General features: G+C 44.9%; 1 protein-coding gene across 1 annotated transcript; it reads right to left on the reverse strand.

Annotated features, from left to right (window-relative positions):
* Window positions 1–1,337: 1,337 nt before the first annotated feature.
* On the reverse strand, window positions 1,338–17,062 carry LPCAT3 (lysophosphatidylcholine acyltransferase 3). Its single transcript, XM_072129504.1, has 13 exons — window positions 16,822–17,062; window positions 15,648–15,755; window positions 8,664–8,770; window positions 8,463–8,556; window positions 7,906–7,943; window positions 6,775–6,953; window positions 6,581–6,689; window positions 5,756–5,842; window positions 4,950–5,116; window positions 3,520–3,667; window positions 3,261–3,419; window positions 2,472–2,600; window positions 1,338–2,009 (listed from the first exon to the last, which is right to left on the reverse strand). Exons 1-12 carry the CDS (start codon window positions 16,913–16,915, stop codon window positions 2,484–2,486), a joined length of 1,407 nt encoding a protein of 468 aa, XP_071985605.1. The 5' UTR covers window positions 16,916–17,062; the 3' UTR covers window positions 1,338–2,009; window positions 2,472–2,483.
* Window positions 17,063–26,234: the final 9,172 nt, after the last annotated feature.

The raw sequence follows: 26,234 nt of genomic DNA on the forward strand, positions 1-26,234 counted from the left end.
CAGTCTTCTCAACTACAGGCGGTCCCCTACTTAAGGACACCCGACTTACAGACAACCTATAGTTACATACAGACCCCTCTGACCTCTGGTGACCTCTCTGGATGTTACTATAGTCCCAGACTGCAATGATCAGCTGTAAGGTGTCTGTAATGAAGCTTTATGGATAATCCTTGGTCCCATTACAGCAAAAAATGTTTAAACTCCAATTGTCACTGGGGCCAAAAATTTTTTTGTCTGGATCTACAATTATAAAACATACAGTTTCGACTTACATACAAATTCAACTTAAGAACAAACCTCCGGACCCTATCTTGTACGTAACCCGGGGACTGCCTGTATATATGAAATAGTCAGGGAACAATCTCAGCACTGCTACATCTCTGCACATCACATATACAGCTATACAATGACCCAATATCACAGTCTTCTGTTATGGAAGGGAACGCGGTCGTGTTGCAACCTGCAAATTTTCATGACTGAGAAAGCCCCTTGAAACAGAGGAACCTGCGCATTACGACACAACAACCTTTAGCCAGAATGTGATAAATCGTTACAACCGAGGCAACTGCAAGATCTCAATACGATTACACTGACTATTACTAGTTTATGTAAGAATTTAGCTCATGGCAGACTCTTAACTGTAACAGCACGGTGGCTCAGTGGGTAGCATTACAGCCTTGCAGCGCTGGGGTCCTGGGTTCAAGTCCTAGGGTCAACATCGGCATATGTTCTCTCCGTCTTTGTGTGGGTTTCCTCTGGGTCCTCCGGTTTCCTCCCATACTCCAAAACATACTGGTAGGATGATTAGATTGTGAGCCCCATGGGGACAGGGACTGATTTGGCAAGTTTTGCGCAGCATAATCTGTGTGCGTTATATAAATACAGAATTATTATTACCATTGTAACAAACCTCCAGCTGTGCCGATTTGAAACTTCCGGCTGTACGGTAGGTTGTTCTCATTCCCCGCCTTCTCCTACTTTCAGTACAACATTCCCATTTTGTTACATTTTCATCGCATTTGCCGCTTGCAGAATGAAAACACTCATGTTCCATTACCAGAGAGTAATGGAGTTTTGCTTTGTTTTTGTTTTTTTTAATTATTTTTCATGAAAATATCCCCCCTTCCCCTCAAAAAATCCACAGGCAGCAGACTAAGTTATACAAATACATGCAAAACACCTCAAACAGACCAAAAAAAAAAAATCCTCCAATCAGATTTCCTGTGCCAAAATCTCCCTGCTGTCGTAGTCAGATGGGTGGGGGGAGGGTTGAGTTCTTTGTGCAGTTGGTCACATTTTTGCGTGTCAGGGGATAATGAACATGTGGCACAGACGGGTTGACTTGGCAGAGTGCTTTATTGCAGCTCTTAAAAAGGCAGGACATGACTGTACACCCCCCCAAAACTTGCGCTGTGATCACATGACAACAGCAGCCAACCCAAGTGCACTTTTTGTTTGTGTTTTTTTTTTTTTTTTTTTACAATTTTAAACTCTTTTTTGACCAGTTTAGGCATCATGTGGCCACAAAGGCATAAGGGAATGTTGTATCTTTCCCCCATGGACGGACCCCCCTCCCCACCCCCCAGCACATTATTTCCGGCTGTATCCAGCATATCCTTGGACCGTCCTCATCCAGTGCTTTTGTGCAAGGTTACTGTCCGCTTCGGGTTAGCTGCCCCTCGAGGGTGCAGGCAGGAGGAAGGAAGCAGAGATCAGACGGATGAGAGTCTCCAGCAACCTAAAAAGTTCAAGTATTAGAAAGTCCACAAAATTCCCCCCCCCCCCCCCTACCTCCTCCCGAGTAGTAGAAAAGTCTATAAAATAACATGGAGGGGGCGTCCCCCTGAATCGAGGCAGGATAATTGGCGCCGGAAACCAGTTTTTTGTGATTTATTAAAAAAAAAGAAAAAAAAAAATTCAGCAATTTGTGTCCTTCCTGGCAGTGTGGTGTCCGCAGGAGCCAGCATGGAAGGAGGAGCTAACCATCGCCACGAGGAGCGACATACAATCTGCAGGGACAAGAGAGAGGGATCAGGCGAGTCACCGACCCACAGGGTAAAAATCACGATTAAATTTTCTGCCCCACTTTCAATTTACTTCAATGAACCTGCTATAGAGATAATTAGTGTGACTGCAGGATCAGACTACACAAGGTGTGTTTGTAGTCTGTTTCCATGGATACACATAGGTCTGTACAAATATTATGGAGATGTCAGGGATTTTTTTTTTTTTTCTTTAGACAAACTCCTATCACAGCTACTAAGGATCAGGACCAGGCTCCTGTCACACAGTTATAATGAAGAACATGACAGTACAGCCTCCCTGACTGTACACTTATGGTCCCTTTGATTACCCTTCTTTTTATCCCCCCAAATAATTTCAATTTCTTCCCAGGAGGCAGAGTGTGTAGATGAGGCATCATGGGATTGACAGTGGAGAAATTTATCAATCAATATGTGGTTGGGACTTACCGTCGGGCACTGTCAGTGGGTCTTCTGCAGCTTGTCCTTTCTTTGCACCAGGACTTTCCGTGCATAAGGCAGTGCAAAGAGCAGCAATAAGAAGAATAAATGGCCTATAAAATAGACCGACATGTACACCTGCCGAGAGAGAGGAGACGGGTGAGGACTCCGTTTTCTTACACACCATGTGATCCAGTTCATCGTCGGTTTCAAGACCTCTGCTTGCAGTTCCTGGGACCTCTCTGATATCCTCAATATGGCAGCTATGAATCTACAATGTGACCCTCCCCCTGTGTGAGCCGTCAAGACGGACCCCCATCCTCCACTGTCTGTGTGTTCTACCACTACTTTGCATCAGTCTCATACAGCAAAGGGTTAAAACGCAGGATAATCTGCCTGATCCCGTATTATCCCCGGCTGCGATTACAGAGATTTACAGTAAGTGCTGACACACGCTCGGGCCGGGAGGGCGATACACTCCTGATCCCGTGCCACATAGCACATCTTAAAGGGGATGTGTCACCAGAGACCACCCTGAACTTTTGAACCGTGGAAGAGCTAGAAAGACACTGGATCCGGAACAGGGTAAGAATGGGTTAATTTTTTTTTCTCTTTACAACTCGTGGTGGAATAAAGATGGCGCTTCAACGCTTAATCTCCTATCACCATTGAAGGTTTTGACTATGCAGACTGTGCACTGGGGGTGTGTCCTCACACTGCTGTGCTCTTAGTTCTGTGCAAAGAGTCCCCCCCCTCCTTCAGCTAATTGTACCAGGGAGGGGAAGATTTCCAAATTACCTTGAGCCACTTGTCCCAGGTGAAAAGGCAGAATGGCACCAGTGGGTATCCCATAAAGAACCAGTGGATGAACTGCTGCACCACGTACAGAGGAGGGCGCAGCAGGGGCACGGAGCAGATGTGACTGAGCACAGGACTGTCCTGCACCAGCTCTATCGCCTGGAGAGAGAGGAAGACATGACAGTCATATCACACTGCACCAAACCCCCCCCATCGTATAAGCCCCCAGGCAGACAATGCAGCCCCCCGCACACCCCACCTGTTTCTCCACTATGACTATCAGGAACTCCAGCGAGAAGCACACGAGGTATCCCGAATGCAGACCATGCCATATGGCCAGGAAGAAGAGGGCGGCTCCCTGAGAAATAAACTTGTTACCAAGAAAACGGAGACGCTTAAAAACGTATCTGGGAGGAAGAAGAGAAGAAGGGGTTAATGTCACTAAAAACATTATCTGAAAGCAAACACCCGTATATGGAGTATAATACAGGATGTAACTCAGGATCAGTACAGGATAAGTAATGTCATGTATGTACACAGTGACTGCACCAGCAGAATAGTGAGTGCAGCTCTGGAGTATAATACAGGATGTAACTCAGGATCAGTACAGGATAAGTAATGTCATGTATGTACACAGTGACTGCACCAGCAGAATAGTGAGTGCAGCTCTGGAGTATAATACAGGATGTAACTCAGGATCAGTACAGGATAAGTAATGTCATGTATGTACACAGTGACTGCACCAGCAGAATAGTGAGTGCAGCTCTGGAGTATAATACAGGATGTAACTCAGGATCAGTACAGGATAAGTAATGTCATGTATGTACACAGTGACTGCACCAGCAGCAGAATAGTGAGTGCAGCTCTGGGGTATAATACAGGATGTAACTCAGGATCAGTACAGGATAAGTAATGTCATGTATGTACACAGTGACTGCACCAGCAGAATAGTGAGTGCAGCTCTGGAGTATAATACAGGATGTAACTCAGGATCAGTACAGGATAAGTAATGTCATGTATGTACCCAGTGACTGCACCAGCAGCAGAATAGTGAGTGCAGCTCTGGGGTATAATACTGGTGTAACTCAGGATCAGTACAGGATAAGTAATGTCATGTATATACACAGTGACTGCACCAGCAGCAGAACAGTGAGTGCAGCTCTGGAGTATAATACAGGATGTAACCCAGGATCAGTACAGGATAAGTAATGTCATGTATGTACACAGTGACTGCACCAGCAGCAGAATAGTGAGTGCAGCTCTGGGGTATAATACAGGATGTAATTCAGGATCAGTACAGGATAAGTAATGTCATGTATGTACACAGTGACTGCACCAGCAGCAGAATAGTGAGTGCAGCTCTGGGGTATAATACAGGATGTAACTCAGGATCAGTACAGGATAAGTAATGTCATGTATGTACACAGTGACTGCACCAGCAGCAGAACAGTGAGTGCAGCTCTGGGGTATAATACAGGATATAACTCAGGATCAGTACAGGATAAGTAATGTCATGTATGCACACAGTGACTGCACCAGCAGCAGAATAGTGAGTGCAGCTCCGGGGTATAATACAGGATGTAACTCAGGATCAGTACAGGATAAGTAATGTCATGTATGTACACAGTGACTGCACCAGCAGGAGAATAGTGAGTGCAGCTCTGGGGTACAATACAGGATGTAACTCACCTAGCCACCCAGTCATTGGTATTAATATTGAAGCTGGCAATGGTTCCTGTGAATAGTGGGGTCGTCTCAAACAGCCACACTTTCATATTGGCACAGGCGTCCCACCGCGTTTGACCCGTTTCATCTTTTCCATTGTATCCGAGGCCGGTGAGGATGCAGACGCCCTCCTGTGGAGAGAAGAGGAATAGACTAGGTGCGAATATAATGGACCTCCAGCGTATTTGTACAATTAAAGGAAATCTACCATTTGTTTTCATGCATTGTGAACCAAATATACCTTGAGAATGCTGTAGAGACACCGATGCAGAAACAGATCTTGTTTAATCCCTGATCCAAGTGGTGTTGCTCAAAAAACAAATTATAACATTCAGGACCCTGGGAAAGCTGGGTTGAATGCAGTCTCCAGACAGGACTAATCAACCTGAGCTGGATGACTCATACACAGCAGCTGGAGGATGGTGCAGCGATTGATTACTTCTGTCTGTCAGGGACAACATAGTGATTACATATTCTCAGCAGGACAAGGCTGGAGCAGTGAATAATTAGGGTAAGAGGAGAAGCGCTGGGGCAGCCACAGGAGCAACAGATTCTAATTATCATAATTTTAGATTTTTTTTTTTTTCAGCAAAACCACTCAGCTCAGGGATTAAACAAGATATCTTTCTGCATCAGTGTAGATGCAGCATTCTCAAGGCATGTTTGGTACATAATGCATAAAATCAAATGCTAGATTGTCTTTAATAAGGATTGATGACTCCGCCCCTCTGGTTAGGAATCACAGGCTGCAGTCTATATAGAAGACTTACCGTCACCAGCCAGCAGGTCACGTACTTATACAGCAGGATTTTACCCCAAATTGTCATGTACACGCAGCGGTACCAGAATGGTTGGTTCTAAAAAAAAGAAAAAAAAAGTTTAAAAAAAGGAAAAAAATCAATGACCAAAAATTCTGTATTATCCATTGGTACAAAGGGGCTCATTTACTTACCAGTCGCGATCCAGCGGCGCGTTCTCCGACAAGGATTCGAGTTTGCCGGGATTCACTAAGGTCATGCGCCCGATATCCACCAGGTGTCGCTGCTGTGCCGAGGTCCGCCGGAGTTCACTTTCTTCTTCCCAATGCATGTAAGCGCTGATCTTGCGACAAAAATTCCGCGGTTTTTCCGAATCCGTGGAGTTGTCCGACGGCCACGCCCCCCGATTTCTATCGCGTGAAAGCCATCGCCGATGCGCCACAATCCGATCGCATGCGGCAAAATCTCGGGGGAATTCAAGGCAAAACGGAAATAGTCGGGAAACCCAACGAAAGTGCGCGATTCGGAACCCTTAGTAAATGAGTCCTAATGTGTTCAGAGCTTCCCAGAACCGGACCAAGGTACATCCACAGACTGCAGAAAAGTAAGTGAACCCGTTTTCATTACCCAATATCATGTGATCCCAATTATAGACAAATACAATGTAACCGATCCAGATGTACCGCTCATGTCCTTTACTGAGCCCCAGCGCAGGAACTAAGTGAACCCTGGAATCTCATCACTTCTACATCCCGATCATCACTAACAAATGTGTCCTGGAGCTGCAAAGAAGATTTGGCGAATACGAGAAGACATATTTATGTGCCGCCATCTTACCGCGTACTCCTCTGTCAGGAAGTAGCTGTCGGGCAGGTAGGGCGCGAACACCATATGTGTGATCAGGAAGAAGAGTCCGAGGCTCAGCCGCATCATCGCCGGCTGGATGCTACGTGGGGATATAGACACAAGAGGGCGTCACACACCAGGTGCTGGGCTGGAGGACAGCGCCCCCTAGAGGAGTCTCTTCTCACCTGTTGGGTCTCTCTCCCTCCACATCGGTCAGCTCACCGGTTACCAGCTGCTGGTATTTGCACATAGAAAACTGGGGCCCCACTAAAAATCCTCCGTAATAGTAGGAGAAGCCGCAGACCTCCAGCAGGGTGGGGACGCCCGGCACGGCATAGCGCTGCTGCTCCGGGGTCAGCGACGTCTGCCAAAGAGAAGGTCAAACAGGTCATGTACAATGTTGAGACATGCAATCTGTCAAAATGTGTTCTGCAAGTGAAGCAGGGGTGTGTCCTGACACTGCTGTGCTCTGTGCAGACAGCGTCAGGTATGGTCCCTGGAGATATGTGGAATCACATTACACACGTTTATGTTGATAGTAGCAGCAGGACTATGAAATTAAGCTATTCTACTTAGCCAAGCACACAAAGGATGGATCCTCACACTGCTGTGCTCTTAGCTCTCAGCTGTTCGCATTTAAAGCTTCAACAGCTCCATCTCAGAGCAAAGAGGCTGTAAAGCGGCTCAACACAGAGAGCTAAGAGCAAAGGTGTGTGAGGTTACTCTCTAGCTCACCTGGATTAATAGTTCAGGATTGTAACCACTTTAAAGAGCATTTGTGCAATTCCTCACACTGCTGTGTTCTGTGCAATTAACTCACTCACAGCCCCTTAACCGGTGCTGTGTAGCGGTCATCTGCTCTATGTGGTCAGTCCTGAAAGATGGGAGGGGCTGTGGATCATTTAGAGCCCCGCAGTGTGAGGACAAGCCCCCTGTGCACTCGGAGAAGCTATAATCCTGGAATATAACTCCATATACCACAGTCCTGCTGCTACTAACAGCGCACACAAAGTTCTGATTACACATCTCTCCAGCTCGCGGGGTGTGAGGGCATGTATTTCCTCGGACCGCCGAGCGGAGGATGTCTAGGAGAGAACATCGGAGGAGCGGCGCTTTCTAGCAATATATAAACATCGGATTACACAGGACACGAGTAACAGAAGCCTGACAGGTGACACCCTGGCACAGGGACAGGAGGAGCGCAGCAACACTCACTAACTGCTCAAACCTCCTGGGACAAGGTTCAGGGTAATTAAAAGGTGCAGCAAAACCTGGACGGGTGACAGAGGAGCCACAGGAAGAGACATGATACAAACCTTCGCCTTCCCTCCATCGTAATAATCAAAAGCGAGTCCTGCAAGAGGAGAGGAGAGGTCAGCGAGCGGCAGAGGAGGATATACACAGTATACACATAATGTACACATCTACAGGAGCCACCGTGTACATACAGGACATTACTGATCCGGAGTTACATCCTGTATTATACCCCAGAGCTGCACTCACTATTCTGCTGCTGGTGGTGCAGTCACTGTGTACATACATGACATTACTTATCCTGTACTGATCCTGAGTTACATCCTGTATTATACCCCAGAGCTGCACTCACTATTCTGCTGCTGGTGGTGCAGTCACTGTGTACATACATGACATTACTTATCCTGTACTGATCCTGAGTTACATCCTGTATTATACCCCAGAGCTGCACTCACTATTCTGCTGGTGCAGTCACTGTGTACATACATGACATTACTTATCCTGTACTGATCCTGAGTTACATCCTGTATTATACTCCAGAGCTGCACTCACTATTCTGCTGCTGGTGCAGTCACTGTGTACATACATGACATTTTATATTCTCTATAACAACACTTACCAATCAATTTGAGCGTCAGTACGCAGTGTGGCATGGTCCACTTGATGTCATAGTTATCCGTGGCTGTGTAGTAGTAGCCACCCAACAGATATCCCTGTTGCCAAATAAAAACATGTGTCAGTTTTGCAGACATTCTTTTATTCCTGAAGCTTGGCCTGCAGGGGGCGCTACAAGCATTGCAACACGATTCTTATTACTCACCAATTGGAAGCAAAAACTGGTTAACACAGCAGTAACCGTCCTGCCCATAAGGCGAAGGATGAGGAAATGTAAAACCACACATAACAGCGAGTGATAGAGCTGAGAACCTGAGGGAGAAGAGAACAGAACACATTGTATACAAAATAGTGGGAATCCACATCCAATTGGGATAGTATTCTAGTAGTTATATTCTTGTACATAGGGGGCAGTATTATAGTAGTTATATTCTTGTACATAGGGGCAGTATTATAGTAGTTATATTCTTGTACATAGGGGGCAGTATTATAGTAGTTATATTCTTGTACATAGGGGGCAGTATTATAGTAGTTATATTCTTGTACATAGGGGGCAGTATTATAGTAGTTATATTCTTGTATATAGGGGGCAGTATTATAGTAGTTATATTCCTGTACATAGGGGGCAGTATTATAGTAGTTATATTCCTGTACATAGGGGGTAGTATTCTAGTAGTTATATTCTTGTACATAGGGGGCAGTATTATAGTAGTTATATTCTTGTACATAGGGGCAGTATTATAGTAGTTATATTCTTGTACATAGGAGGCAGTATTATAGTAGTTATATTCTTGTACATAGGGGGCAGTATTATAGTAGTTCTATTCTTGTACGTAGGGGGCAGTATTATAGTAGTTATATTCTTGTACATAGGGGCAGTATTATAGTAGTTATATTCTTGTACATAAGGGGCAGTATTCTAGTAGTTATATTCTTGTACATAGGGGGCAGTATTATAGTAGTTATATTCTTGTACATAAGGGGCAGTATTATAGTAGTTATATTCTTGTACATAGGGGGCAGTATTATAGTAGTTATATTCTTGTACGTAGGGGGCAGTATTATAGTAGTTATATTCTTGTACATAAGGGGCAGTATTATAGTAGTTATATTCTTGTACATAGGGGGCAGTATTATAGTAGTTATATTCTTGTACATAGGGGGCAGTATTCTAGTAGTTATATTCCTGTACATAGGGGGCAGTATTCTAGTAGTTATATTCTTGTACATAGGGGGCAGTATTCTAGTAGTTATATTCTTGTACATAGGGGGCAGTATTCTAGTAGTTATATTCTTGTACATAGGGGGCAGTATTCTAGTAGTTATATTCTTGTACATAGGGGGCAGTATTCTAGTAGTTATATTCTTGTACATAGGGGGCAGTATTATAGTAGTTATATTGTACATAGGGGGCAGTATTATAGTAGTTATATTCCTGTACATAGGGGGCAGTATTCTAGTAGTTATATTCTTGTACATAGGGGGCAGTATTCTAGTAGTTATATTCTTGTACATAGGGGGCAGTATTCTAGTAGTTATATTCTTGTACATAGGGGGCAGTATTCTAGTAGTTATATTCTTGTACATAGGGGGCAGTATTCTAGTAGTTATATTCTTGTACATAGGGGGCAGTATTCTAGTAGTTATATTCTTGTACATAGGGAGCAGTATTATAGTAGTTATATTGTTGTACATAAGGGGCAGTATTATAGTAGTTATATTGTTGTACATAGGGGGCAGTATTATAGTAGTTATATTCTTGTACATAGGGGGCCGTATTATAGTAGTTATATTCTTGTACATAGGGAGCAGTATTATAGTAGTTATATTGTACATAGGGGGCAGGATTATAGTAGTTATATTCCTGTACATAAGGGGCAGTATTATAGTAGTTATATTGTTGTACATAGGGGGCAGTATTATAGTAGTTATATTCTTGTACATAGGGAGCAGTATTATAGTAGTTATATTGTACATAGGGGGCAGGATTATAGTAGTTATATTCCTGTACATAAGGGGCAGTATTATAGTAGTTATATTGTTGTACATAGGGGGCAGTATTATAGCAGTTATATTCTTGTACATAGGGAGCAGTATTCTAGTAGTTATATTCTTGTACATAGGGGGCAGTATTCTAGTAGTTATATTCTTGTACATAGGGGGCAGTATTCTAGTAGTTATATTCTTGTACATAGGGGGCAGTATTCTAGTAGTTATATTCTTGTACATAGGGGGCAGTATTCTAGTAGTTATATTCTTGTACATAGGGGGCAGTATTCTAGTAGTTATATTCTTGTACATAGGGGGCAGTATTCTAGTAGTTATATTCTTGTACATAGGGGGCAGTATTCTAGTAGTTATATTCTTGTACATAGGGGGCAGTATTCTAGTAGTTATATTCTTGTACATAGGGAGCAGTATTATAGTAGTTATATTGTACATAGGGGGCAGGATTATAGTAGTTATATTCCTGTACATAAGGGGCAGTATTATAGTAGTTATATTGTTGTACATAGGGGGCAGTATTATAGTAGTTATATTCTTGTACATAGGGGGCCGTATTATAGTAGTTATATTCTTGTACATAGGGAGCAGTATTATAGTAGTTATATTCTTGTACATAGGGGGCAGTATTATAGTAGTTATATTCTTGTACATAGGGGGCAGGATTATAGTAGTTATATTCCTGTACATAGGGGGCAGTATTATAGTAGTTATATTGTTGTACATAGGGGGCAGTATTATAGTAGTTATATTCTTGTACATAGGGGGCCGTATTATAGTAGTTATATTCTTGTACATAGGGAGCAGTATTATAGTAGTTATATTCTTGTACATAGGGGGCAGTATTATAGTAGTTATATTCTTGTACAAAGGGGGCAGTATTATAGTAGTTATATCCCTGTACATAGGGGGCAGTATTATAGTAGTTATATTCCTGTACATAGGGGGCAGTATTATAGTAGTTATATTCTTGTACATAGGGGGCAGTATTATAGTAGTTATATTCCTGTACATAGGGGGCAGTATTATAGTAGTTATATTCTTGTACATAGGGGGCAGTATTATAGTAGTTATATTCTTGTACATAGGGGGCAGTATTATAGTAGTTATATTCTTGTACATAGGGGGCAGTATTATAGTAGTTATATTCTTGTACATAGGGGGCGGTATTATAGTAGTTATATTCTTGAACATAGGGGGCAGTATTATAGTAAGGTAGCGGACAGGGCCATAGTTTCTCTCGATTATATGACCTTCATGATTACGTAGGGGATTAAACAGTAACCAGAGGTTTAGAATAAATGCATTGATCTTGTGACCTTGTGGATTTGAGCACTACAGAATATTATGGAGCAATATGAAAAGATTATTATTATTATTACTGATCAGTCCCTGCCCATAGCTTTGTCCCTCTCTGGGCAGGACAATGATGCAGAAGCTGTGGCCGCTATCCTGACCTTGGGTTAGAAGATTTCTGGGAATGTGAGTGTGTAAACATGAAAAACAGATCATTAGTGGAATTTGTCCTTTTAACATCATTATCCCTTTAAAAAAAAAACACTAAGTAACCAAATCAATCCCTTATCTCCTTCTGGGAAAGCCAAGCCATTATTGTCATTATGACCTGTCACACAATCTTCAGACTTTCCCAGATCAGATCAGATTAGATTAGATTATAGGGAGACTCAAATGTGTCACATTACAGAAGATAAAAGAATTAGCAAAATAAATAAATAATGAACAAAATTATTGAAAAATAAAATGACAAAGTAAATAGTGAAATGGATATCACTTGTCTCCATCCTGCAGCTGCAAGATCTGCCGTATTAGCGGTCACCCAGCTTTCCCAGAACACTGAGCGGTAATGTAAATGTGGATCTATAATGTAGCAGGTTTACCTTTCAGTTTTAGGAAAGCCAGGTATCCACTCATGTGGAATCTGTGATAGTGGTTACAAGGGTTGTCACCCAGCTTTTCTAGGTTACTGAATGGCTGGGTAGATTGATAAGAAGAGGAAGGACTTGAAGCCATGTTTCATCATTACAGAGGTTTTCCCACAAACTTAAGTTAGGCCCTATCCACAGGACTATTCGGGTCCATTAATCTCTATGGAGCTGGCGGAGATCAGTGAACGCTGCGCTCAGCAATTTCCGTCAGCTCCATAAAGATTAATGGAGCAAAGCGGCCATGCGCGGCCATCTCCTCCATTAGTCTGGTGGAGCGACAAGGGGTCAGAAGGACCCCTCATTTTCGCGATCTGTAGGGATCTCAGCACTGAGACCCCCACTGATCAACAAGTTAACTTAACTAACTTAAAGGGGTGTTCCCATTTCACCAAATTAATGTTATTGTTTGGATTCTAAACAGTTATACAACTTTCCAATGTACTTTCTGTATCAATTCCTCACGGTTTTCTAGATCTCTGCTTGGTGTAAATCTATAGGAAGCTTCATTATTTACTTCCAATGGACTGAAATCTGAACGTGGTCACACAGGTCTGATTACTCTCTGCGTTATAACGAGCCGTGCACCTGTGTGATATAACAAGCCGTGCACCTGTGTGACCATGGTCAGATCTCTATCCACTGGAAGTAAACATAGAAGCTTTCTATAGATTTACACCAAGCAGAGATCTAGAAAACCGTGAGGAATTGATACAGAAAGTAAATTGGAAAGTTGTATAAGTTTTCAATATACAAACAATAACATTAATTTGCTGAAATGGGAACAGCCCCTTAAGTTATGTTCTCTCCCCTCGAGGGTAGGGCTGGATTAATTGTCTAACGGTCACGATTAAAGGGATACAAGACAACATGTCAATTTGTGAGGCTTCACAAATTCCTCCAAATGCACTGATGAAAGGCAGGGTAATACCACTCTTAAAGGGATAGAGGATAATGTGCTAATCAGCGGGGGATTAGAGCGCGGAGACCCCCACTGATTGCAAGGCAGAGCAATCGTGTGCAGCCGCTCCATTTACTTCTTAGGCCACTGCCGAATGTCGGGTAAATACCATTAAGGTCACTGTTAAAGGGAAAGAGGAGAACCTGCAGACACTCCACTTTTCCTCTATGCCACAGCTAGGGGTAGTAGTGTGTGGCACTCAGTACCATGGACCCCTATTTCCATCATCACTGGGTCCTGGAAACCAGACCCCTACTGATCCCTTTAAAAGAGCCCATAGTGGCATTAACCCAGACTTTCCAAAAACTGATATAAGAAATGGAGAGGACTTGGGGGTTTTATGGAAGTAAGGCATAAGTAGGTTTCTTATGATAACATAAGAGACATCTCGCCCTGGTATGAGGCTGGGCAGGAGGCCAGCGCCAGCACGTGCCAGGAGCTCAGGGTGTGCGCCCGCATGCTGATCTTCTCAAGAACTTTCCGTGCCCCTGAGGCATCACCCGAAGAAATACCTTGTGGTGGATAATCCAGGACGCCTCGGCAGGATCACAAATACCTTAAAGGAACGTACGGCCCAGGTCTTAAAGGGCTCAATATTTTGGTCACAACAAGTTACCATATATCCTAAGCACAGAGATTAACATGGTGGTGGCCGGGTGTGCAACAACTCCATTCATGAAGGGAAACAAGGGATCCTCAGTGGTCGCTCCCCACAGATCAACAAGTTATCAGCTGTGACCAGAATTCCTCTTTAATCTCTCTGTCATTGTAATTCCTGTTTCACAGCCACGTTCACCTTCATGTGACTTTGCGTCAAAGATCAAAGTGCAATCTATAATTTTTTTTTTAAATAATTGACTCATTTGTCAAAGTTGCATGAAGGCGGATGCGACGGTCTGAGATAAAGTGCCATTTTTTTCCCCTTATTTTTTATTCCCGTTTGACAGCTGCAATCACCTTCTTGCCACTTCGTGTCAAATGTAAAGTGCAATTTTTGAAATACATTGTTTGCAATTGCATATTTCTCACAAGGTTGATAGGGCTGTCAACAATTTGAAAGGGTTTTCCCACAAAACAGGACCTGTGTATAGGGCCTAACTTGCTGATCAGTGGGGGTCTCAGCGATAAACCCCCCACAGATCAAAAACGGAGGGTCCGATGTACCCCATGCGGACCCCAAGATGAAAGAGTTGACGGAGCTTGCCATTTAATACAGCAGCAAATTGCTGGAAATTCCTAAGGTCTTGGGAGTCACTCACTTGTGATAATGTCTATTCCAATCACAAGACTGTGGGTCCTCGAGACCACCCGTGTGTAGGGTGCATGATCTTCTATGGGATTGTTGGGGTAGCCGAGCACACTGCCCTAAGTGAGTGAATGGAGCGGTGATCTCATACAAACCCAATAGTGTCATATACATCAGGGACACAGAGACCCCCTCTTATAATTGCAATTTGATACAAAACTGCATGAAGTCCCTAAAGTGTATATATTGGGTATAAAAGGGAGGCTGCCAGCAGTGACAGGGTTAAGGCCAGGGCTTCGTGGTTGGCATCTGGTTGCGGTGAGATTATGCCTTTCCTGCCACCTGTGCTACTTAATAATACTCCCATATGGTGGAAAAAAGAAAAAGTCAGAGGCTGCAATATACATCACAGGAGACGTATAAGGGGGAATGTAAGTAGCCTTCTATATCACCAGGGTGACGGAGGAGTCCGAGGCTGGCGCTCTGCCCGCTCTCTGTATCAGCAGATAAGCCCATTAGTCCTATCTCTGCCGGCTGGACATTACCCTCATTATCCACATTACACTATGTGATGTGAGCAGCCTGGACTCAGGACACACTGTAACAAACAGATCAGGTCAGAGATCGGACTCCACACTGATACGTTGTAATAAACCATCAGGTCCGGTCAGGGATTGGACACCCGACTGATACATTGTAATGGATGATCAGGATAGGAGATTGCTATATTCTATCAGTTTAGTGTCTAACTATCAGGGCAGGAAACTGATTGGATCTTACGTGTCCTACTATACAGACTGGATACAATGTAACAAACCCTCAGCTGCCAGAACTAATCGCTCTATACGTGAGGTTTCTGTTCATTGACCGCAAGAAGGAAGAACTGAAGTTGCAGAATCTGTGATTATGTGATTGTCAGATGTAATTTACACAAAACCGGAAAACCTTAATGACACAACGGCAGTTCCTTGTATCGTGCAGCTTCGCCTCCCCCCGAGGGAGCTGACCCCGACCACCCCCGAGACGCAGACATACCAAAATTAAAGTAGGCGATGCAGAGGCCGGTCACCGTGTTGAAAAGATGAATGTGGGACGGCTGCTTCTTAAAAAGGAAATATCTCTGGAATAAGGCCAAGGGGTAACCTGAGGAAAGAGCCAGATACATCATGTACATCGTTACAATGTGTCAGTGCGGAGAGACATCCCCCCCATATACCCTCCTCAGCCCTGTACCTACCCCTGTACAGTCACCTATCACCCGGTCCCAGACTACAACAGTAAGATGCCCTGACCATATGAAGAACTACAGACCCCATCATGCCCTCAACTACAACCCCCATCATGCCCTCAACTACAGCACCCAGCATACCCGATCCTGTAAGAACTACAGCACCCAGCATGCCCTCAACTACAGCACCCAGCATGCCCTCAACTACAACACCCAGCATGCCCTCAACTACAACACCCAGCATGCCCTCAACTACAACACCCAGCATGCCCTCAACTACAGCACTCAGCATGCCCTCAACTACAGCACCCAGCATGCCCGATCCTGGTAGAACTACAGCACCCAGCATGCCCGATCCTGGTAGAACTACAGCACCCAGCATGCCCGATCCTGGTAGAACTACAGCACCCAGCATGCCCGATCCTGGTAGAACTACAGCACCCAGCATGCCCGATCCTGGTAGAACTACAGCACCCAGCATGCCCGATCCTGGTAGAACTACAACACCCATCATGTCCTATCCTGGTAGAACTACAACACCCATCATGTCCTATCCTGGTAGAACTACAACACCCATCAAGCCCTAACCCTGGGAGGTTTCGTTGATATGAGTGTCTGGGCCTGCTGAGAGTTGTAGTCCCACAGCCCCTAGACAGGAGTGACCTCAGGGTGACATCAGAGCAGTAACATGACTGAACACCTGTGAAATGCTCCTGGCCCTGTCACCCTCCTGACCTCACTGACAAAGACAGAAAACTGCGCAAAAGAGGAAACAAACTCTCCCCCAGCATGGAGGCAGGGGATGGACTACAACTCCCAGCATTCCCTGTGATCACTATGATGAATGAATATTGTCCCTCCTGAGCCTCCATCCCTCACACAACACCTGTTACCCTGACACAAGTGTCCCCCATGACACCAGTATGAGGGTCTCCCCCAGGACCCTCTCCCCCACACCCCCCTTGTATCCCCCGTCCTCACCGCTCAGGATAGACAGGATAAGCCTCAGCGCCGCCTCAGAGGCCCCCAGCGCCTCAGCCGCCCCGTGCAGCAGAGACCCCGAGGCCGCCGCCATCTTTCCGCTCCCCGCCGGCCCTGACTGGACCGAGCACCCTCACCACAAGCCACGCCCAGGGCAGGGACACGCCGCACAATCTCCACGCCCCTCCAGCTCTGGTTGGCTGATGCGAGTGGGGTGGACTTTGTGGGCGTGTCCGGGGAGGCCGTTAACATGGGCAATGTCACCTGAGGGCGGGTATTGGACGAGGAGTAGAATGACAGTGGGCGCGGCCTGGCGGTGATTGGACATGTCAGGGGAAGGGGGTTACTAGCGGTCAGACTGTGGGGCTCAGGGCACAAGGGTCACGTGATGTCAGATGTAGGGGAAAGGTCACGTGATTGGGCGCCGTGTATTATAGGGTTATTATGAGCAGGTGACTGTGACACGGGTCAGGATGATAACACTTCACCTCACACCTACCTGGATTATAACCCCCAGCGTCATATCGTCTGCGCCTGGGAAAGCTGAGTGGCCACCAGTGCAGTGCTTTCTCTTAGCTAGCACACAGTATATAGCGGCCTGTGATGTCACACAGCTTTCCCTGGAGCAGACAGATCCCTATTCATAGGGAGTGTACAGAATCCTTATACCTCACTCTAAACATGATGATCACCGTTATTGGATATTTGGGGTTGCTGGAGGCAACGTGGGCCCTAAAAATGAACCTAAGAAGGGGGTGTGTGGGTGGCATGACATGATTTTGAGTTGGTTTCGTTGGGAGTGACACCACCCAAACATTTGTGTTTCACCTTTGAGTGACAACGGATCAGGAAACCCAGGAAGCAGCTGCGGGCGGTTTCCCTTTTATTTGTGTTTTATTTTTATTGAAAATGCGTTTTGGCCAAACCCCCTCCAATTTGCATGTTGGATGCGTTTAAGGCCGCGGTCACACGTACCACTAGGCGTCCGTTCATAACGCGACGCTAGCGCACAGGGGGCGGTCCTCGGCACAAATGCACATGCTTTTCCAGAGAAACGCATGCGATCGGCTTATCAATCGCATGCGTTTCTCTGGAAACGCATGTGCGTTCGGGCCGAGGACCGCCCTCACGGCAGGTGGGAAATCGCCCTGAGACATATCATCACCCGAATACAGTAGTGTTAGCGGAGGGTGGTAGAACAGAAGGACACAGGACGGGGGTGGGTAGGGTGACAGGGTCTTAGACTAGAAATTAAATTCTCAAAAACTGATAATTCTGGTCTTTCTTCTTTCTTGAACAATGTAATGGACAGCAGGTTGTCACCCAACTGGTTTGGCTTCCGGAATCCCTCAGGGCGCCTTCACACGTTCACGCGTTTAAAACACATTACAACAGCTGAGGAGCGGTGATTTACCTAATTACATTATTATTTACATTTGTAAATGCAATGTTGACCGTAATGTAACTAGGCATATCACCTCTCCTCAGCTGTTGTAATGTGTTTTAAAACGCAAGCAAAGCGCAACGTGTGAACACGCCCTCAAGGTTGTTGTCCAATTGGTTTTCACTCTCCAAATACCAGAATCTGGATTCGCATTAGTGTCACCGGGTCACTACTTCTGGGAGTAGGTCCAATGTAGGTGGCAGCTGGCCCATGCAGGTCAATGGACAGAAGCAGAAAGCATCAGGGGTCAGGGCTGAGAGTAGTCAGCAGCAGGCAGAGGTTGGGACAGGTGGTGGAGGATCAAACAAGATGCGGGACTGAGGTCAGAGCAGCAGAGCAGATGGCATCATAGAACAACGCACAAAACACCGGCACACTACCTTCAGGGTGCGTTCACATGTTCAGTTTTTCAGTTGCAGTTTTTGAAGCCAAAAGCAGGTGTGGATGATAATGTGCCGAGACAAGTAATTGAATGGGGCTGCTCCTCCTACTTTTACTCCACTTCTGGTTTTGGCATATAATAATAATTAATAATAATAATTCTTTATTTATATAGCGCCTACAGATTCCGCAGTGCTGCACAGAGCTTGCCAACTCGGTCCATCAAAAACTGCATGTGAAAAGCTGAACATGTGAACGCATGTGGCGCGGTCACATGGTGCGTTTTGGTTGCTTTTTCATTGCATTATGAAACACATTACAACAGCTGAGGAGCGGTGATTTGCCTAATTACATTGCTATTCACATATGCAAAATGTAAACATAAACAGATTGTTAACACATATGTTAACACCACGTTTACATTGTGAATTGAACACGTTTTCTCTTCAGGGTGATGCAACACATGGCATTTTTGGTCCGTTTAAAAAATGCATGCATTTTTGAAAACGCATCAATTTTTTTTACCGCTTTTGCCTGTTTACACCATGTTTATTAAGGTAATTGGGAAAAACTGACAAAAATTGAGTTTTTTTTAATGGACTGAAAACGCATGCTTAAAAAAAGCCATGTGTGGCATCACCCTCACATGTGGCGTTTTGAACCCATTTTTAGTCATGCGTTTCAGTCCGTTTTTAGCTGTATAGTATCCTTCATGCTGCTGATCTACAGGAAGATAGAGTAGACTGTGAGACCTCGTATGGGACTTTTTGCAAATGAATGAATCTGACGAGGATTCGGCTCTGCCGGGATTCACTAAGATCGTGCGCCCGATATCCAGCAGGTGTCGCTGCTGCGCCGAGGTCCGCCGGAGTTCACCTTCTTCTTCCCCGTGCATGTAAGTGCTGATCTTGTAACACAAATTCTTTTTTAAACTCTGCGGTTTTTCCAAAACCGTCTGGTTGTCCAACGGCCACGCCCCTCCCCCCCCCCCCATTTCTGTCGCGTGAAAGCCGGCACCGATGCACCAAAATCCAATCGCGTGCGCCAAAATCCCGGGGGCAATTCGGGGCAAATCGGAAATCATCGGGAAACTTGACGAAAGTGCGCAATTCGGACCCTTAGTAAATGAGCCCCACAATCTCACATCAAAATACTGTGCAAAATTTTTAAATTATTTAATGGTGAGGTACACTTCAAATTTGGTACAGTCCCATTGGACAACATATTTATGATAATAGTGGAGTGTTATTATTTTTGGCACTTTGTGGTCATTCATTCTATTATTATGGGCACCACAGATCACTGTTATTATATGCACCAGAGGTCACTATTATTATTTGCATCATAGGTCACTTTTGAAATATTTCATTTTTACCATTTTTGGGGCTGTACAATCTTTTGATCACTTTTTACTCAAATGTATGTGTGTTGTAAAATGGTGAATACCGTATATACTCGAGTATAAGCCGAGAGCAAAAAACTGGGAAAACCTATTGCCTCCAGTATACAGCCAGTCCTTTGCCCCGAGTATACAGCCAGTCCTTTGCCCCCAGTATACAGCCAGTCCCTTTCCCCAGTATACAGCCAGCCCTTTCCCCAGTACACAGTCAGTCCTTTGCTCCCAGTATACAGCCAGTCCTTTGCCCCCAGTATACAGCCAGCCCTTTGCCCCAGTATAAAGCCAGTCCCTTTCCCCAGTATATAGCCAGTCCCTTTCCCCAGTATACAGCCAGTCCCTTTCCCCAGTATATAGCCAGTCCCTTTCCCCAGTATACAGCCAGTCCCTTTCCCCAGTATACAGCCAGTCCCTTTCCCCAGTATACAGTCAGTCCTTTGCCCCCAGTATACAGCCAGCCCTTTGCCCCCCAGTATACAGGGAGCCCTTTGCTCACAGTATACAGGCAGCCCTTTGCCCCCCCAGTATACAGGCAGCCCTTTGCCCCCCAGTATACAGGCAGTCCTTTGCCCCCAGTATACAACCAGCCCTTTGCCCCCAGTATACAGCCAGTCCTTTCCCCAGTATACAGCCAGCCCTTTGCCCCCAGTATACAGGCAGCCCTTTGCCTCCAGTATACAGCCAGCCCTTTGCCTCCAGTATACAGCCAGCCCTTTCCTCCAGTATACAGCCAGCCCTTTGCCTCCAGTATACAGCCAGCCCTTTGCCCCCCAGTATACAGCCAGCCCTTTGCCCCCCAGTATACAGCCAGCCCTTTTCCCCCCAGTATACAGCCAGCCCTTTGCCTCCAGTATACAGCCAGCCCTTTGCCTCCAGTATACAGCCAGCCCTTTGCCTCCAGTATACAGCCAGCCCTTTGCCCCCCAGTATACAGCCAGCCCTTTGCCTCCAGTATACAGCCAGCCCTTTGCCTCCAGTATACAGCCAGCCCTTTGCCTCCAGTATACAGCCAGCCCTTTGCCTCCAGTATACAGCCAGCCCTTTGCCTCCAGTATACAGCCAGCCCTTTGCCTCCAGTATACAGCCAGCCCTTTGCCTCCAGTATACAGCCAGCCCTTTGCCCCCCAGTATACAGCCAGCCCTTTGCCTCCAGTATACAGCCAGCCCTTTGCCTCCAGTATACAGCCAGCCCTTTGCCCCCCAGTATACAGCCAGCCCTTTGCCTCCAGTATACAGCCAGCCCTTTGCCTCCAGTATACAGCCAGCCCTTTGCCTCCCAGTATACAGCCAGCCCTTTGCCTCCAGTATACAGCCAGCCCTTTGCCCCCCAGTATACAGCCAGCCCTTTGCCTCCAGTATACAGCCAGTCCTTTGCCTCCAGTATACAGCCAGTTCTTTGCCCCCAGTATACAGCCAACCCCTGCCCCACCAGTATATAGCCTGCAGCCCCTGACCCCTCCCCAGTATATAGCCCCCCTAGGCAGGTCCTCTTCTTTCCATCGATGTCTGGCATTGGCTCTGCATTGGCGCGCGGTCTGTTGCCCACACCAGGACGAGACATCATAGTGTGTGCCAATGATGGCACAGCAAATGACACAGAACCGATGCCGGACATCAATGGAAAAAAGAGGACCGGGGGAGGGGGGGCGAGACTTGTTGGAAGGTGAGTATACATTTTGGGGTTTTTTTTCTTGACTCGAGTATAAGCCACATTTTTGGTGCTGAAAAACTCGGCCTATACTCGAGTATATACAGTAAGTGGCGATATTGACATCAGGGTGATATGGGTTGTTACAGGGATCAATGCCGGGAATAACCGTTTTTATATTTTGATAGATCATTACTTTTTACTCTTTTAAATGTACATACACCGTACAACCTAACATGCTTTATAATTTTGTTTGTTTTTATATCAGTTCTAGGGAAAGGGTTGATTTGAACTTTCATTTATTTTATTTGTTGTTATTTTATTTTATTTTTTTAACTTTTTTTTTTTATTATTTGCTTTATTTTTTAGACCCCTAGGATACCTTAACCTTAGGGGGTCTGATCACATCTACAATATACGGCAGATTAAGCATTGCAGTATAGTAAATTCATTGGTTCTGTAACAGAGGCTGCTGGCGGCTCCTTTACTGATCCTGCTATGACAGCCTGCATTAGGGTCCTGGTTGTTATAGCAAAAGGCTGATGCCCACCTATGATTTCAGTGGCAGTGCCAAGCAGATTAAAAATGGCGGCGCACGTGCAGTGCTGTAACTTATGTACCGCACAGTTAAGGAGTTAACACCTGCATAATGCAGCTAACACCCGCTGTGTATGGAGCGGAATCAGCCCATGAACCCACTCCATATATCCTCATATACATACATCACATACGGCGCAGAGGTGCAGGGGGTGTATGAAGAGGGCTCACAGGGGTTTATTGCATATTGCAGCAAACTCCCACCACTAATAACCGTGGTCGGTGCTTGCAACAATTGCGGCTATTAACTCCCCCGATGCCGCCAGCAAAGCTGCCGGCGGCATTTAAAAGACAACGGAGCGTGGGCACCATGACTGTCTGGTTTCTGCAGTTTCGTTACAATGAGCCAGTGGCTCATTGTAATGTATACTGTGCAGAAATGCTATATACTGCAATACCGTAGTATTGCAGTATATGCTAGAAACGATCAGACCATCTAGGTTTAAAGAGGACCTGTCACCCCCGAAAAATACCCCCACCAAATTAGTTCCCCCTAATCCTGTCCCCAGCCCCTTTATATTTATTCAACATTCAACCGCCGCTGTGAATAAGCCCCTCTGCAGCCGCTGTCAGCGCACCGCATAGAGCCAGCAGTTATTGCGCAATACATGCGCTGCTGCTGGCGATTCTTACAGGTCCCTGACTGACAGGGGCGTGGAGGAGGTGTGTCGGCCGGCCTCCTCATGAATATGGCCAACTGCCCGGGGACCTGTACGACGATCCGACCTCTTATTTGATAAGAGGTCGGATCGTTTAAAACTAAGTCTGCACACACATTTTAATAAAAATTCAATAAATATAAAGGGGCTGGGGACAGGATAAGGGGAACTAATTTGGCAGGGGTATTTTTCAGGGGTGACAGCTCCTCTTTAATGTACCCTAGGGGGTCTAAGAAATAGTAAAAAAAAAAGGTTTGAAAAAGTTCTAAAAATAATAATAAAAAGTTAAAAACCTAAAAGTTCAAATCACCCCCCCTTTCCCTAGAACTGATATAAAATGTGATACAGTAAAAGTCACAGACACAATAGATGCGGCGTCCCAAAATGCCCGATCTATCAAAATATAAAAACGGTTATAACCGGCGGGGAACCACATAACGGAAAATAGCGCCCAAATGTCCCAAAACACGACTTTTACACCATTTTACATCACATAAAAGATGGAACAAAAAGTGACCAAAATGTTGCACAGACCTCAAAATGGTAGCAATGAAAACGTCGGCTCAATTTGCAAAAAAAACATCACCTCCCCCAGCTCCGTACACCAAAGAATGAAAAATTTATTAGCGTCAGAAGATGGCGAATTTTTTTTTTCCTTTTTCGTGCACAATAGTTTAACTATGGAAAATGTGTTTAAAAAATTTGGTATAGGCGCGATGGTACCGAACCAAGTAGATGTGTTATTTGGAGCGCATGGCGAAAGTCGTAAAAAGAGAGCCCACAAGAACGTGATTTTTTTTCCAATTTTTCAACATTTGGAATTTTTTTCCAGCTTCTCAGTACATGGCATGGAATAATAAATAATGTGACACAGAAGTAAAATTTGTTATGCACAAAATAAGCCCTCACACAGCTCTGTACTGTACACGGAAAGATTTTATGGAAAAGTTTAGGATTTTTGAAGGTGGGGAGCGAGAAATGAACAAAAAACCCTCCATCCTTAAGGGGTTAAGGTGTTAAAGACCAGGCCCTTTTTGTGTTTTTTGCTTTTCAGTTTTTCACTCCCTCGTCTTTAAAATTCCATAACTTTTTAAATTCTCCTCTTAAAGAGCTGTTCGGGGGCTTGTTTTCTGTGTAAATTGTACTTTATACTGACAACATTTCATATTCCATGGCATGTCCTGGGAAGCTGGAAAAAAATTCAAAATGCCATGAAATTGTTGAAAAAAGCCATTTTCTTGTGAAGGACACAGTTTTCAGATGGTATGCAATTATTATTTGTGCACAGTCTAAACTATTTTTCTTATTATGCTGCAAAATAGAAGAAAAGAAGTGCAGCCACTTGCCCAAGGTTCGGGACATGACAGTGAGGACAGTCTACCATCAGTAAATCTGGGGGTAGATGTCCTTTAAAGGGAACCTGTCACCAGGAGACCCATTTTTAGCACTAGTCCCCACAGAGCATAGTACATACACTGCCAAAGTGTTTTTGTATAAAAAATAGGTTTTACAGAAAAAAAGATATGTTATATTGTACCTTTCATTAGCATCTGCTCTGTGACTAGGCAGTTGCCAATTAGGAGGGTCTGGAAAGGAGCAGTCCCCCCCCCCCTTGGGAAACATGTGACCTTTTCAAATATATGAATATCTCCCCACACTCGGGATTGGCTGTAGAGGAGCAGGGGCGTCGTTAAGCCCAGTGAAGGGTGTTTTAATATATATGAAAAGGTCACGTGGAGAAGCTGTTTCCCAAGGGGGGGGGCTGCTCCTTTCCAGACCCTCCCATTTGGCAACTGCCTAGTCACACAGCAGATGCTAATGAAAGGTACAATATAACATATCTTTTTTTCTGTAAAACCAATTTTTAATACAAAAACACTTTGGCAGAGTATGTACTATGCTCTGTGGGGACTGGGGGAGTGCTAAAATGGGTCTCCTTTAATGGTGTATTCATCCCACCTACTGGCCATATCTGTTATTGCAGCTGCATAACACATGCCTGGATGGGAACTGTTGACATATTGACCAATGATATTTGTAACAAGGTCCCTGGTTGACTACCTAGAACCCTCCACCTCCAGAGGAATTTCATTAATCCACCTGTGGCTTGAAAGTTAAAATTTTTTATGAGACTTCATCCAGATCAGAGATGTGTCTCCGGACACCAGCCTTCAGATAGCAGGTCTGCTGCTTGCCGCTCTGACTACATACTGAGCCTGCCTAGGACTACGGTACTGCTAAAGCAGCTCCTAACCTCTCCAGCCTAAAGCTACAGAAACCAGGCAGTGAGCATCCTTTGCCAAGCACTATCCAACCAGCTACCTTGGACTGTTTTTTTTTAAACTGATTTTATTGTGCGACATGTTCATAGCAGTCATACAAAATACAATATGCAAGGAAACATTAGCATTTGTGTCATATCGCGCGAAGCGATGGAGTTACAGCGGTATAGCACATGACATATGTGTACATAGCAAGAATAAAAATCTCTCTTTTACAAAACCTGCTAAGTCTCCTTTCTTTTTGCAATACAAATGTGCTATGACATGTGATAATTAGCAAATTACAAGAACAATACAAACAACAACAAAGCAACTAAAAAAAACAATATATTATATTGCAAAATTGACTAGAGACCCAACCAACTTCTCCAGTCTCAGCTTGTGACATTTCAGGTGTGTGGTGTGTCAGACCCCTCTTGTTAATCTTATTTCCCTCTCTCCAATCGCCCCTGCTGTATTCTCAGTCACTTTTTCCCTTTATCTCTCTCTCCGACGCACTCATAGTCGGCTGGCCCTCGTTTCAGGGGGGTATTCCCCTAGTGGTGAGGTAGTATTTGATTTCTTCGATGCACTACTTCCCTATATTATAGAAGTTATATCTCTCAGTTCTTGCCTCAATCTACAAACGGAGTAATTTGTGTCCCTCGACTCACACCAAGTTCCCCACACTCGATCAAATTTGACAGGACATTTGCGATGTTTATATACTAGCTTTTCATATGGTAGTATTTGGTTGATTTGTGCTTTCCACATGTTAACGTTTGGGGTATTAGGGTCATACCATCTGAGTGCTATGCACTTTCGGGCCATAAATAGAGTTTCCCTCAGGAAAATGATTTGGTAATGAGACCAATCTTCTTCAGGAAGAAGGCCCAAGAGACATGCTTCAGGGGACTCGGAGATGGGAATATGTAATAGAGTGGACAAAAAGCTAGTAATGTCCTTCCAAAACTTCTGAATCGGTGGACAGACCCAGCTCATATGCCAGAAGTCTGCACCGAGCTCA

Source organism: Engystomops pustulosus, chromosome 11 (assembly GCF_040894005.1).
Source record: "Engystomops pustulosus chromosome 11, aEngPut4.maternal, whole genome shotgun sequence".
Lineage (NCBI taxonomy): Eukaryota > Metazoa > Chordata > Amphibia > Anura > Leptodactylidae > Engystomops > Engystomops pustulosus.

Bases quoted from the DNA above. Each gene is read 5' to 3' on its own strand.
- LPCAT3 (XM_072129504.1), bottom strand. From the start codon at position 16,915: ATGGCGGCGGCCTCGGGGTCTCTGCTGCACGGGGCGGCTGAGGCGCTG. The intron at 8,557-8,663 runs GTGAGTAATAAG...ATTTGGCAACAG, and splicing joins CCAGTTTTTGCTTCCAATTG to GGATATCTGTTGGGTGGCTA. The intron at 7,944-8,462 runs GTAAGTGTTGTT...CTCCTCTTGCAG, and splicing joins ACTGACGCTCAAATTGATTG to GACTCGCTTTTGATTATTAC.